General features: G+C 43.0%; 1 protein-coding gene across 1 annotated transcript; it reads right to left on the reverse strand.

Annotated features, from left to right (window-relative positions):
- Positions 1-5,538: 5,538 nt before the first annotated feature.
- Positions 5,539-6,665, reverse strand: LOC103696718 (osmotin-like protein). The gene has a single exon (XM_008778421.4). It carries the CDS (start codon positions 6,648-6,650, stop codon positions 5,754-5,756), a length of 897 nt encoding a protein of 298 aa, XP_008776643.3. The 5' UTR covers positions 6,651-6,665; the 3' UTR covers positions 5,539-5,753.
- Positions 6,666-14,622: the final 7,957 nt, after the last annotated feature.

A 14,622-nucleotide genomic window follows, 5' to 3' on the forward strand; every position in this document is an offset into this window, starting at 1 on the left:
CACAGACGGGGGGAGACTGGTGTCCTCACGGTTTTGTCCCACAAAAGGGCCCTCGAAAGGAAAGGATTTCCACCCTCCATTTAAGGCACAGAACCTTTCCGCTACTAGCCAATGTGGGACTAAATTCAAAGCCCCCTCCCCCTCCACAACATAGCCCCCCTAGCGGGAAGGTCCTGTGCCGGTTTAACCCGACTTTACTAGCCCCCCAGGCAACTTGAGGGGTAGTCAACGGAGAGCGGAGATTCGGGCCCTCCTTCTAGCGCCATCTGTTGCAGATCTTCGACCCAACAACAGCGTAGCCCCAACCAACTGGCGACAGGGAACATCCCATGTCCCTCACGAGGTATTGTCCGCTCTGGGACTCCGGCCCGCGCGTCCAGCGCTACGGAGGGAATTTTCTCCGGCCTGCGCGTCCAACGCTGACGGGGGATACCCTCACAGTTTTGCCCTTCAAAAGGCGCCTCGTGAGGAAAGAGGTTTCCCCTCTTTATAAGGCACAGACATTTCCGCTGCCTAGTCGGTAATCGGTATGAGACTAAATTTAGGCTCATCCCCCATCACGACCCAATTCAGGCAAGAACATAATCAGGCGAGAGGGCTCGACTCGCTGATGGTTCTGAAAACTAAAAATCATTACTACCGTCGCCATCCACAGAAAACATAATGCAAAAATCAAGCTAGCAGGATCAAAATCCGCCGAGGTGGCTCCAAGGAAGATCAAATCATTTAGCTTGCAGACATACAACTGTGACCCTACTGTCTCCGGTTACCTTTTTAAAAGGATTCTTATGAACCCTCCCTTTCTCCAACTTGCAGCAGCTACATCCACCTTTTCTATCCTTAAACGTTCCTTAGCCGTTCATTTGATTTTTCCCCACATCGTTTGGTTCAATTATGAATGGATCCCTCTTAAAGCATGAATAGTTGTGGGACAGGGCAAGGTTTAGGAGCCTTTGTCTTCTTTTGCTGCTTGAGGTGACCATTAGCTTGCAAAAGGGGGTTGCGACCATTCCTCTCCCTCCTGCTTTTCCAGATCAAACCAACAGGCTACAAGGAAAAAAAAGTTGGGACAGGAGAAATGGAATCCAGTCCGCGACCACAAAAACTACAAGGCCGCAGTAAGTTGGGACAGGAGAAATGGAATCCAGTCCGCGACCACAAAAACTACAAGGCCGCAGTTTAGTTTTTCACGTCACATATCCTTAGATTATTTATGCCACCGACTCCTCCTTAAAGTCGAGGGGCTCGTTTGGTTCGCGGAAAGCATTTTTTCTTCTAGAAATATAATTCCTGGAAAACAAATTCTTAGAAAGAGAATGCCTAGGAAAGTACTTTTGGCATGTTTGATTGACCATGGAAAAGTGACAAATTTCCAAAGTGCTTATGTTTGGTTGGCCATCCATTTTTCTGGAAAAGTTATGTATAATTTCTATTATGCCCTTAATAAAAATTAGGTCTTTAATGCCTCTTTAATGCCTCTTTAATGCTTCTTTAATGCTGAAGGATCTTTTTGGGAAAAAGTAAAAATAGAGTGATTCCCGTCTCATAGGAAAGTTTCTAATGGAAAAGACTTTCCCATGAAATGTGAGAATCATATTTCCACGGGAATACAACTTTCCTGTCTCTCTCCTTTGAAAACTCCAACCAAATAAGAGCCATCTCATTACTTTCCCGTTGACCACACTTTCCCCCCTTCTTTTCCCGCGAACCAAACGAGCCCTAGATGCCAGCGGCATACGGCAATCGGGTCAGATTGAATATGGTTGGAGTTGGATTGGATATATGATAGATCAAGCCGGTCTATCCAAATTCGAACGGTTAATTAAACATGTCAAAAACTTAGATCCAAATCTGACTATTTTATTAAATAGATAATCTACTTTGACTCACAATAGGTTGAAATAAATTAAATAAGTTGAACGGTTAAGCATTGCCATCCTTATCAATAATGTTCATGATGCAAGACGATGGGCATATGATCAAGGAGGTAGTATAGCCAACTTAGGTTTGATCGGGACAAATCAAGTCCAAAGTAATATTCCAAATAATTATGAGTATTCAATGTAATGATACGTTGATTATAGTGGTGCATGATTCCAGGATAACCGATCATTCATGAAATGAGCAAGTATTCCTAGATATGAAATCATATGACATCATTGTTCTTGGATGTAAGTGTTCTTCTTCTCACTATGATTATTTCTCTATATGGTACCAAGGAATTACATCTTCCAAATTGGAGGTGCGTTTATCAGTCTTGGGAGTATGATAATTGATAAAGAACTAGATTAATGCAGCCCACATGAGAGTTTAGTTCAAATCGTTGTAGAGATATATACAAGTAATGCATTCTCGGAGAAAAAGATAACAATGATAATTGCCTTCTTTGATTTCAGAAATACTATTATTTATGTTTTTTGAAACTTGGTTGCCCTACGATCTTCAGAAGTGCACGAAATGCACCGCAGAGTACTATATAGCCGCTATCAGGAGATGAACATGTAAGATAGCAACACACCATAAATAATGCTTAAAGCCGTTTTATATGATAGCCCTTTGACTTTGCAAAGGATTCATGCTCTACTTGGTTTCAGATAAGTTACAATACTCTTTCTAAAAAAGGCAGCTATTTTACTAACATGTCTCATTGTCTAAATCCCCCAGGACTTAAAAAGGAAGCGCGCCACCTTTGTGATTCACTGAATAGGCTTCGGCCCCATGGTTACCGGGCTGGGCATGTCTTTCACTATCAGCCCATAAATGAAGTGTTGGTGCCACAAGGCGGGCCGGACTTATAACCCACTGAACAACCCAGCCTAAAAGGGCATGGTTGTTACAAAAAAAATTTTCTCAGATTGGATGGATCATAAAATTCTAGTATGGATATACTCAATAAAATTAAAAAACAAATATCCTGAAACTAGAATGAGAGGGCATCATAAGTCTCCTATCTGATGTCTTCATAATGCTTAGCTACGTAGAAAGCAATCCAATCAGCTACACTATTCACCTAAGGACAGACGAGAAAAACCTAGTCGGCACAAGAATGTGCGTTCACCTGACCCTGGATATCCGTAACTACAGCAAGTTAATTGGCCAAAGACTTTAACCAGCACTAATTGGAAGCATGCAGAATTGCAATCACGAGTGCGGTTTTGAATGGATTCTCTCTTCCAGAATTGAGATCTCCAGTCACGCGGTGAGTTATATATTAGAGCACATAGGAACGCAAGGCTATGGGTGTCCACTTAATGCACTTCCTTGTTGTAACTGGTCATATATATCTAATAATACCTCCTGGGCTTAGTGCAAATGATATAACTAGGTCAGGACGAACATGATTCGGAACCAACTTGGTTTATTCTTTCTGTTCATGGTTTTAAACCCAAGCCCCGTAAGTTAGGTAATCGGATCAGGTCATGTCCGGAGATATAATTTTGACTCATGACAGTTCTAGCTAGGTTGGATTAAGCATGATTGAAATCCAATTTATCAAGGTCCTGAGACAGGCTGGGCTTGAGTGCGGATACCATGTAAAATTTTGGAAAAATTACAAGAACACCTTCTCAACTTTGGGCCAATTTGAAAGATACTCTCTCGGCTTTAATAAGTTTCAAACAGATGTTTGAAGTTTTCAAATTGTATAGATGGACGAATAATCTTGATCATCTACCGATTGCTTTGAGAGCTATGCAAGTGGATGAATATTCGAATTATCCATTTGTTGCTTAGAGATTTGTGCACACGAATGAATATATGAATTGCTTCAAGATCTGTGTAGTGGATGAATAATCCCGAACATCTATTGATCATTTTGAGATCTATGTGAGCGGATGAATATCTGGATTATCCACCGATACTTAGAGATCTATGCATATATCATCCCTTTCTTCTCCTTGAATCGCCTCTTCTTTCTCTTTCTCCGCGTTTGCCAACGGCCGATGGAGAGCATATTTATCAAGACCAGTGAACATCTCATAGCAGCATTAGGAGTACCGATGCATCACTCCCCCGTTTGTGGCAAATCTCTCTTTTCTCCATAAAGTCCAGAGCTTTCTACTTGCCCAAACCCTAATTCCCTCCAATTTCTTCTCAATCTCCGACTCCGAATTCCGACCTGATGATCTCCCACACAACCTAGCTTTGACCTTTATGGCCACTTTGATCCATTCTCACCCTACCAAACCCTAATATCTCAAGCTCGAACCATCCGCAGCCCCCGCTATCTCGTCTCCGTTGGCAGCATTGGGATCTCTGATAACTGGAGCCTTTCGTCGAGGGACGGGGTGGCCCTAGTGGTGGCCTAAGTGGAGGAGAAGCCCTCTCCCATCTTTCGATTCGTAAAAATTCGAATCATTCATCTAGCATTAAGATCCATGCAGATGGATGAATAATTTAAGTTTTATAATCTATACAGTTGAATGAATAATTCTAATCATCTATTGGTCACCTTAAGATCTACGCAAAAAGACGAATAATTTGAAACAACAATAGGATGACTTTAAGACTTATGCAAGTGGATGAATAATTTAGATCATCGTTGCTTTAAGATCTTTGCACTTTAAGATTTTGGTAGATGGACAAGTGATCCCGATTACATGGATGGTTTGAGATCGATACAGTAGATAAATAAAAAAAAATTGGAGCACTTTAAGATCTTTACATACAAAAATTTCTAACAGCACTGTACAACGAACGATTCCAACACCGGATCCTTTTTTGATGGGAAAGAAGTTTGATAATAATACAATTTTGTGCTGACGGTCATATGATATCCGGGCTTGCAAATTTGAAACATCCTTTTTTGAAACTTTTAAAGCCAAGGGAGCGTAGTTTAGGAAGCCGTTCCCGTAGCCTTCCCTAAAATTTTTTAAAAAGACGCTAAATTTTTCGGAAAAAAAACCGTACATCAGTCCCGAGCACAAACATTGGGTCCCACCGAAATGTGGGCCCCTTTTTCCACAACGTTTACACGAAGAGAGACGTTGCCGCCCTCTGGGTCTGACGTACAACCTTCACGGCAGCGAACCCTTCGGCACCCTAATTTAAAAAAGCCCACGAACTTCTACTGTTTGGTCTGAATAAGTGGAAGCTTTTTAGCAAAACAATTAAGTAAAAGAAACGTATTCCCGAATCCTCTGCCTTTAACTTTTCCGTTTTTTTTTTTTTTTTTTTTTTTTTACATTTAGTTGTTTCGAGCCCTTCCATATTTTCGTCTAAACAACCATTTTTTTTTAAAAAAAAGTTACGGTACTTCTAACAAATTATTTTTGGTTCAAGTAAAATATTTTTTTTCTACTTTTAGTTTTTTCGTCTAAACAACTTTTTTAAAAAAGCTTTTTGCTGCGCGCCACGCAACATCTCTCTTTTTTCCAAGCGGCGTACCACCGTTCCGCCAGCTCCGCTTTGCACCGCTCCCCATGAAGAAAACCAACAAAGCCTGCCCCACAACAGAACAGACGACACGCCACCTTTCCCCTCCAAGCACTGGAAAAGCCAGGCTTTCCTACAGAAAGCATGGGCGTCTTGAGTTCCCCATTCCCAAATCAAACCACTTCTTCTGTAGAAGTTCAAAGTTAAATACATCTTCTTTTAACCAAACCAAATTACCATACAACCATAGCCGGCCATTACATCAACTTCATCCACACCTTAACCTTAGCAGAAGAACATAACAACATATAGACTACTAGAACGTTAAAGAGCAACAAGTTCCTAACAACATAGAGATGTAGTGAAAGCAGGATTCAGGATCAGTGACAGAAGATGACCTTAAGTTCTTTGGGAGATGCGCAGTCATGGGTGAGGGAAGGGCTGTCGTGAGCGTACGTAAAGGTGGCCGGGCACGCGTGCTTGAAGAACTCCGAGTACGTCGACGCCCGGCACGTGCGAGGGTCGTTGAACTTGTTCCGGCAGCACAGCTCGTCGGTACCGAAGGCCTGGCAACCGCTCTTGCACCCAATCACAGCCCCCCCCGCCGGGGCCCGCACCTGGAGCACGTCGGGACACGTGGCGAGGAGGTTGGCGCGGCATCCGACGACGGGACACTGGCCCTTGCCCTCGTGCGGGGTGACGGTCATGCCCACGTTGAAGCCGTCGACGAGGCTGACGCCGTAGGAGGTGAGGTCGCGGCGGCCGCCGTGGTGGAGGGTGATCTGGGCAAGGGTGGAGGGGACGGCGCCGCCGAGGCCGCCGCATTCGAGACGGCCGCCGCAGTCACCGGTGCTGCAGGAGAAGCGGCCGCCGGAGAAGGTGCAGCCGGTCCGGGCCCAGATGCGGCCGGACCAGTGGTGGGTCGGGGCCTGAAAGGACCGGTGGGTCAGAGTCGGGAGGGCGAAGCCTCCCTTCTCGAGGAGGTCGTGGCCAGAGTTGGGCTGGATGGCCGGCCACACCGTGAAGGGACAGTTGTTGACCACGGTCAACATCATCGCCGGGTACTGGGCCGCTACCTGCTGGACCACGAAAACCAAGAACAAGGAGTAGAAGGTTAATGAGAAGAACGTAAAGCTAGAAGAAGAAGCCATGGCTGAGAGCTGGTTGGTGGGGTTGGTGGGTAGAGAGATGGGGGGGCTAATGGGAGGATTTATAGGCTTTTCGAGGAGCTTCTGGGCTCTTGGGAAGGTGTGCAGTGCGGTGTTCCGGCGGCCCATTTAAACGTGGTTTTGACTGTCTACGTGGCCGACTGTCGTATCTTTCAGTGTGTTTATCGTGTTACAGTGGCAGTGGGTTTTCTTCTGGGCGAATGAAGAGGGGGAAGAATGCGGCGTCTGGGGCTCGTATTTTGAGGCAGTTTGATGCTTTGGTTTTCTTTTGAAAAAGGGGTGCTACTTCCCTTTGTTTTCTTTATTTAGGTTTTCGTCGTTTTCCAGTGGCTAAGCATGCACATTGTTTGGGGCATTGCTGGGTATCCGTATTTGAACAGTGGATGCCAGAGGAAATGGGCATTAATGGTCATCGTTCATCACTAAGATGTTCAGATTGTCGTACGTCGACATGTAATTTTGAATTTTAAATTTTGAAATGAAAGCAACGTGCGCAAGACGCTGGGTATAAAAAAAATTCGATCTCTTATCATGTGTCCTTATGCTAGTTGCCAGAAAAATGATTTAATTAGTAAAGAACGTGACTTCAAAACTTCTAGAGAGCGTGCTTAATTGATATCAAACTTTTTTTTTTTCCGTGAAAACGGCATCTAAATTATTCGAATGTAAGTATTACCTGTCAAATATATTAAAAAAAAACTGATACTCATTCAGATATATTTTTTGAAATGTCGAGCAACATAAGAAACGATCCAGCTTGCCATACTATTCATCTCTTGATGTACATGTGCTGCATAAAAAAAATTTATTTTTTTAATCAGATTACAAGTCTCGCAAAGTAATGGATAACCATTATTATGACAACCTATCTTTGTATCTAGTCGTTCACGGGAGTGGAGTCTCCCTAGAGAGCTAGCTGCTCAAAACTTTGAAACTCCATTTTGCAACGTTTCAGGCTTCCTCTAATTTACTCACTGATATCGGCCGCACGGTGCATATATTCTTGACAAAATTATGGTGCTGCACCGGTGTCCCAACGGATATTCTTTTGGATTTAATTAAATGCGGAAGAATCGAGAAGTCGAGGACATGGCCATAAAAAAACAACTAAAGGTACGAAAGCTGCGGACCCAACTCATAAAAAAAACTTTTGCTTCCTTTTTTTTTTTTTTTTTAGCAAAAAAAAAGGAAGCAAAAGTTTTTTTTTTGATGGGAAGGTTCGCACGAAAGACATGTCCGCGTGAGCACCAGCAGAGGATAAGGACGCGCCGCGGGGATAGATTCCTCCACTGCCATAAATAAAAAAAAAGAAAGAAAAAAGAAAGGGTGGCCTTCGTTTTTATCTTCACGCGCTTGCTGACTGGGAGGTGTCTGCTCCCTGATTTTTACACTCATGGTGTTGGTGTCACTTCCTATTTACGATGAGCTCTCAGCAGTAAACCCAAGTTCTACCATGTCATTTAATGCACGCTTCGCGAGATATGTACTAGAAGTTCACTGTATCGTCCGAAGAAAAGCTGCATTAATTGGACAATTACGAAAGAAAGGGCGGGAGGCCCCAGAACATCCATTTCTCAGTGACACGAAAGATAAATCGAGTTCCAGATTAAATCGTCTTCCTTGCTATTCATCTTTCGAAAAATTTTCTATGATTCTAATAGACTTTTTTTTCTATTTTATATAATCTTCTTATTAATGATCTAGCTGGCTATACTGCCATGTGAGTAACCGATTTATTTAAAATAAAATAAAATAAAATAAAAAGCATGCCGAGGACGGGGTGGGACTCGTCCCACCTACCAAATATAAGTCAAAATAACAGAGCAATAATATATATAAGAGAAAAAAAATATAGAAAAAAATTTCCAAAATGAGACTACTTAAGGATCCTCATTTTCTAATTTGGTGTGACGTATTTTAATTGTAAGGTAATGAGCGGCTGTATGTTAACAGCATAAAAATTATCGGTAATTACGTTGATCATGCATTGATACCAAGCTGTTAGTCTTTATTAGACCAAGCCGATTGGCACCTCGGTTTACATGAGGTTGTTCGCCTTGATTAATACCAAGGTCAAAAAGATCGGTTAAGGCCGAGGTCAAGATATCCAATATTTTTTCTATCATATACTATCAATGGATCCACTCCTTTTATAAAAATAGTCACAAAGAGATGCAATTAATTGGGAACAAATCAGCATAAACTCAAGCAATGCTTTTGCTTAAGTAAACTTAAATAATGTTATAAACTGGTATCGGCCAACCTTTTTAAGGAATAAGATTTAAACATGGACCCCACCGGACAGTAGATTGAAGATTAATTTTGGCGAAAAACTAAAAAAATCGTACATACAAAGATTCATATCCAACCATAAATTTGATCAAATCAACTCAAAAGCTTCCGACTGCCAAAATTTCTACCAAGCGAAAAAGGGAAAAAGTAGAGTTATCTTAATAAATAACTGATGTATGCATCAAATAATTGACGTCCTACAGTAATTACGAGGACAAACGGAGACACAAATGATGGAGAAAACAGGAAACTGCTCCTAACCATCTAACTAGAGGTACCAATAATTGTTCATGCGCGTAAAAATTCCTGCGAAGAAGTAAAACTTTAATGGAAGACCACGAGGGGTTTTCATCGAAAGCAAAATGATAACACTTTGTTTCCACCAGCTGCATGCGTGATGCCTAGAAAACTTCAATTTGTTTACGTAAAACGTTGTCAAAAGGCTCCATGAAAAAGTGATCATGCACATGAACACGTATCGGAAAGTCTGCCTCAACACTCAAACGGTCGAAGCGGACACCAGGGGTTTCCAATCAACAGTGTTTCATTTATAAGCAAAGTTCCAAGCCCACACCTCAAACCATTCCAAGGAAACTTTTTGAGCACTGTAGATCGCTAATCAACTACTCATGGAAAAATCAGGCATGCAAAATTCATTAGATCTCGTTAAATCAAATAAAAACTAGGGATAAAACAAATCAACAGCTTACTTTTCATATCAACATAAAGCTAAAGTGCTAGACAGCAAATAAATCATGCAAAAAAGTGAAGGAACAAACATATAATAATATGAATGGATTATTACTAAGCAGTCCCCAACAAATAAATCTAAAGCACCAAAGTCCAAACCATAAGGTCCGCAGGATGAAATACTAATAAAACTTAATTAATTCACCAACATACGAACAATGGTTGGGGCTGGTGGGGAAGAACTAATAATCTTCATTTATTTGATCTCCTAAATCAAGAAGAAGAAACCAGCGGCCACAACACCGGCGAGGACAGCAGGCACCGATACCACAGCCGAAGCAGCGCTGCTAGCTCCGGGAGGGGATGATGGAGACGCCGCCGGGGATGGAGGAGAAACCGGGGGAGAAACGTTGCCTGACGGTGGAACCGCAGAAGGTGACGGAGACGGAGCTGGAGGATGCTTGGGGTGGTAAGGGGCTGGCGCCGGTGAGTTCGACGCAGCTGTTCCCGCGAGTAATGCTACCGCCATCAAAACCACCATGAGGAGAGTATTGCACGAGATCGACATGGCCACTGCGAGAGAGAGAGTGAGAGAGAGAAAGAAAGGCGGTTGGAATAGAAGTGAAAGAAAGCGAGGGGGTTCAGGGTTTATATAGTATAGAGGAGGAGGTGGTGCCTGCTTTATTCTCGCCGAGATTAGTTTTGGTAAGCAATTTTCTCGCCGAGATCAAATTAACGAAAGAAATATTTATTCCAAAACTGAAGAGTTTTTTCGTTTCTTGACACGGCTTTCTCGTTTAGGTAGTACCAATAGAGATGGAAAGAAAGTCGGTGATGTTGCCAATAAACGTAGAACTAATTAAAGAACGAGATGGTGAGTTGTAAAATTGTGAGAAAGCTTCTCTGCTAAGTTGTAGCAACTTTTGATACGTGACAGCTTGGAGGGCTGATTTAGGAATAGGTTAACCTAATTAGCGGGACCCGAGGCTGAATGATATCATAGAAGTTTCTCTAAGTTAGGATTGTGATTGGTGACCGAGCCGGTTGCACCATGACACTATCGGCAAGTCCCATGCAGGCTTGGACCTACGCATGTCCGCATTAGTAAGCGAGCAGGTCATTACACGATTCACGGCTCTACGTTACCAATTAAAGCGCTCTTCTTTCCTATCTTAGGCTTTGTTTACGTGATTAGGTTTGGTTACTAGCTTTAGGGATCAGACCTTCGCTTTGCCGAAGAACGCGGTTTCAAATTCGGATGTGTACGATTAATTTTGTCATGAGAGCTGCCTGGCGTATTACCTTTGCATGCCGGGTTTTCCTGGGGAGATACTAGACCGCCTGGGTTCCAATACGAAGCATGAAGGAAGGGCAGGCTTAATTTCTGATGGACACAAAGCAGCCCTAACTTCTCAATTCTTTTCCCTTTCTTAATCCTCCCAGATCATCACTACGTTGGGCGGCCGGAAGGTTGCCATGAGTAAGGTTGCAAGAAAATACACTTTCAGCGACCACTTTCGGCGACTAAATGAATAGTGGTCGCTGCAAATAAGGTTATCTGCGACCAACATCCTTGTTAGTTACTGAATGACTGTCCTACACCGACTAAATGTATATTTGGTCGCGGAAAATCAAAACCAAGTTGGCGGGGTGGAGGTAAAACGTTTGGCGACTAAAGTTTGGTCGCGGAAAATAAGGCTATCTGCGACCAACATCCTTATTAGTTACTGAATGACTGTCCTACACCGACTAAATGTATATTTGGTCGCGGAAAATCAAAACCAAGTTGGCGGAGTGGAGGTAAAACGTTTGGCGACTAAAGTTTGGTCGCGGCAAATAAGGCTATCTGCGACCAATATTCTTGTTAGTTACTGAATGACTGTCCTACACCGACTAAATGTATATTTGGTCGCGGAAAATCAAAACCAAGTTGGCGAGGTGGAGGTAAAACGTTTGGCGACTAAAGTTTGGTCGCGGAAAATAAGGCTATCTGCGACCAATATTCTTGTTAGTTACAGAATAATTATCCTACACCGACTAAATGTATATTTGGTCACGGAAATTTTTGGCGACTAAATTTTGGCCCCTAAAGGTTCACCTCCAGCGACTAAAAAAAATTTAGTCGAGAAAAGTATGTATGTAGGGGGTTTGAGAAACCAAACAAACCCTAATTTCCTATTTCTCTACTTTAACTTTTTTTTTTGGGGTAATTTCTGCTTTATCTTTTTGCCTTCACCCGTCACCTTCACCCATCGCCTTCGCCCGTTCGCCCGTTCGCTCAGCTCTTCGCCGTCGGCGTCCAAGGTATGTGTCCTCCCTTATTTGATTTAATTAGCAGAGGCCGGGAGGGAGAGGGAGAGGGAGAGGGAGAGGTGGCCGGGGGTCCTCTGTTATTTGATTTAACAGAGGCCGGGAGGGAGAGGGAGAGGAAGAGGGAGAGGTGGTGGTCGTCGGGGGTTGTCGGGAGATTTGGAGGCGAGGCGGGAGAAGAAGAAACCCAGGAGGGCTTCTCCTCCTTGGCCGCCGCCGCAGCCACCGCGGAGAGGTGGGGGTTGTCGGGGCCGGGTCGTCGGGAGGTTTGGAGGCGAAGCGGGAGGGCTTCTCCTCCTTCGCCGCCGCCGCAGCCACCACGGAGAGGTGGGGGTCGTTGGGGCCGGGTCGTCGGGAGGTTTGGAGGCGAAGCGGGAGGGCTTCTCCTCCTTCGCCGCCGCCGCTGCCACCGCGGAGTGGTGGGGGTCGTCAGGGCTGAGTTGTCAGGAGATTTGGAGGTGAGGCGGGAGGGCTTCGCCTCCTTCGCCGCCGCAGCCACCGCAGGGCTTCCGGTCAGAGGGATTTGGGTGGAGTAGTTTTGTTTTGGGTGGAGAGAAGAAAGATAGGGGGATTAGAGATGGACCATCGGGAAGAAAGTAGGGGGATTAGAGATGGATTTCTTAGAGGGTGGAGATTCTTAGAGGGTGGGGACCATCACTATTTTGGTTTTGGTCTTGGTTTTCCTTCCCTCACGTTACTCCTTATCCAGCTGGGCCATCGGGAAGAAAGATGGGGATTAGAGATGGACTTCTTAGAGGGTGGAGATTCTTTTAATTGTTTCTACTCCTTTCTGTTTGGGTTGAATGGTTGCCGTGCTGTGAGGTAGCTTGGGTATCGAAGGAGAGATGGGAGATGGGAGATGGGAGATGGGAGATGGTGGGATGGGACTTCTTTTAAATTAATTATTTTTCCATGCTTCTATTTAAGGATTATATTAAACTGAAGAGGCTTCTTGTCTATCATTGTTAGATTCATGCATCTTTGTTGAAATAGTATACTTGACAGCTATCTATTTTCATATCATTTTTTTAACTATTTTATACTTATTAAAATTTATTATTATTATAATAATAAAAAAAGAAAAGGCCTCATTCACTGAATTTGTCTTAGGCCCCCAAATGTATTGGGCCGCCCCTGGTTTTTTGCTGCAACTTTTTTTTGCAGGATACAAAAATAAATCTATAAACTAATCAATTTAACTTGATGAAGTACTTTGTAGGTCAGTCAAAATGGACAAGAGTTGGATGACAATAAAAAATAGAATGATTGCAAAACTTTTACAGTATTATCATTCGTTATTAAGATGCTTCATATTAAGGTGTACAACCAGTGGAGCAATTCCTCTTTTGACATGAACATGAAGGTATACAAGGAAATTCTACCGGAGTGTGATAAGTCTGTTCCATGGACCCTTTATGAAGTCAAGAAATTTTTACGAGATTTGGGTTTGGGATATGTGCTAATTCATGCATGCAAATATGATTGTGTTCTTTTTTGGAAGGAGAATGCGAACCTGGAGAAATGCCCTATATGTGATGAGCCTAGATATAAGCTGAATGATGGTAACGGTAAGAAGATTCCTCATAAAATTTTGCGGTACTTTCCCCTGACACCGAGATTGAAGCGCTTATTTTTGTCTCCGAAAATAGCTGTAGATATGAGATGGCACAAGAAGAAGCGAGTGGATGACGAAATATTAAGACATCCGGCTGATGGGGAGGAATGGAAGAACTTTGATCGGCAACATCCTGAGTTTTCCAAGGATCCGCGGAATGTGAGGTTAGGGCTAGCCACCGATGGTTTCAATCCTTTTGGAAATATGAGCACATCGTACAGTATGTGGCCTGTTATCGTGATGCCTTATAATCTTCCACCTTGGAAGTGTATGAAAGAGCAATTTTGTATGTTGTCATTGCTTATTCCCGGAAAAACAGCTCCCGGTAAAGAAATAGATGTTTACTTGAGGCCATTAATTGATGAGTTGAAAGAGCTTTGGAAGGATGGCGTGCAAACTTATGATGCCTCTAGTGGAAGTACATTTAGAATGCGTGCTGCTCTCATGTGGACCATTAATGACTTTCCTGCATATGGTAATATGTCTGGATGGCCAACAAAAGGTTATTTGGCTTGTCCCATTTGTAACGAAGATGCTTCATCAGAATGTTTGAGGAGTAAGATTGGCTATATGGGTGCGAGGCGTTTCTTGCCTGAGAACCACACATGGCGAAAGAGCAAGCTCTTTAATGGTAAAAGTGAGGACAGGTCAAGGCCACGAGAGTTCACGGGAGAAGAGATCTTGGAGCAAATTAATTCAGGGACATACAAGCCGTTGGGCAAGCATCCAAGCATTAATAAGAAAAGAAAAAGGGGCAAAGATGCTGACACGATTTGGGCCAAGAAAAGCATTTTGTTTGATCTCCCTTATTGGAAAACACTCAATCTGCGTCACAACTTGGATGTCATGCACATAGAAAAGAACATTGCAGAAAATATTGTTGGGACATTACTGGGCGTAGATGGGAATGTGTCCAATTAAGGGCATACCGACGTGGCGGCATGTAGACGAGGCTACTCAATCTGCTATCATACAATCTGTCCTTGTAATTATTTATTGCATAATATTTTTTTACATACTTGTAATAGTTGCATTGATCATACTACATAATGATTTTACTTATGTTTTTAGGACAAGTTCAAAATCTCGGATGATTATTATGGCAATCTAGTAGCTCAGCAAGCTGTCCATAGAAAATGCTACAATATTCACAGAAATTGGAGGCACAATATT

Source organism: Phoenix dactylifera, chromosome 12, assembly GCF_009389715.1.
Source record: "Phoenix dactylifera cultivar Barhee BC4 chromosome 12, palm_55x_up_171113_PBpolish2nd_filt_p, whole genome shotgun sequence".
NCBI classification, from domain to species: domain Eukaryota; kingdom Viridiplantae; phylum Streptophyta; class Magnoliopsida; order Arecales; family Arecaceae; genus Phoenix; species Phoenix dactylifera.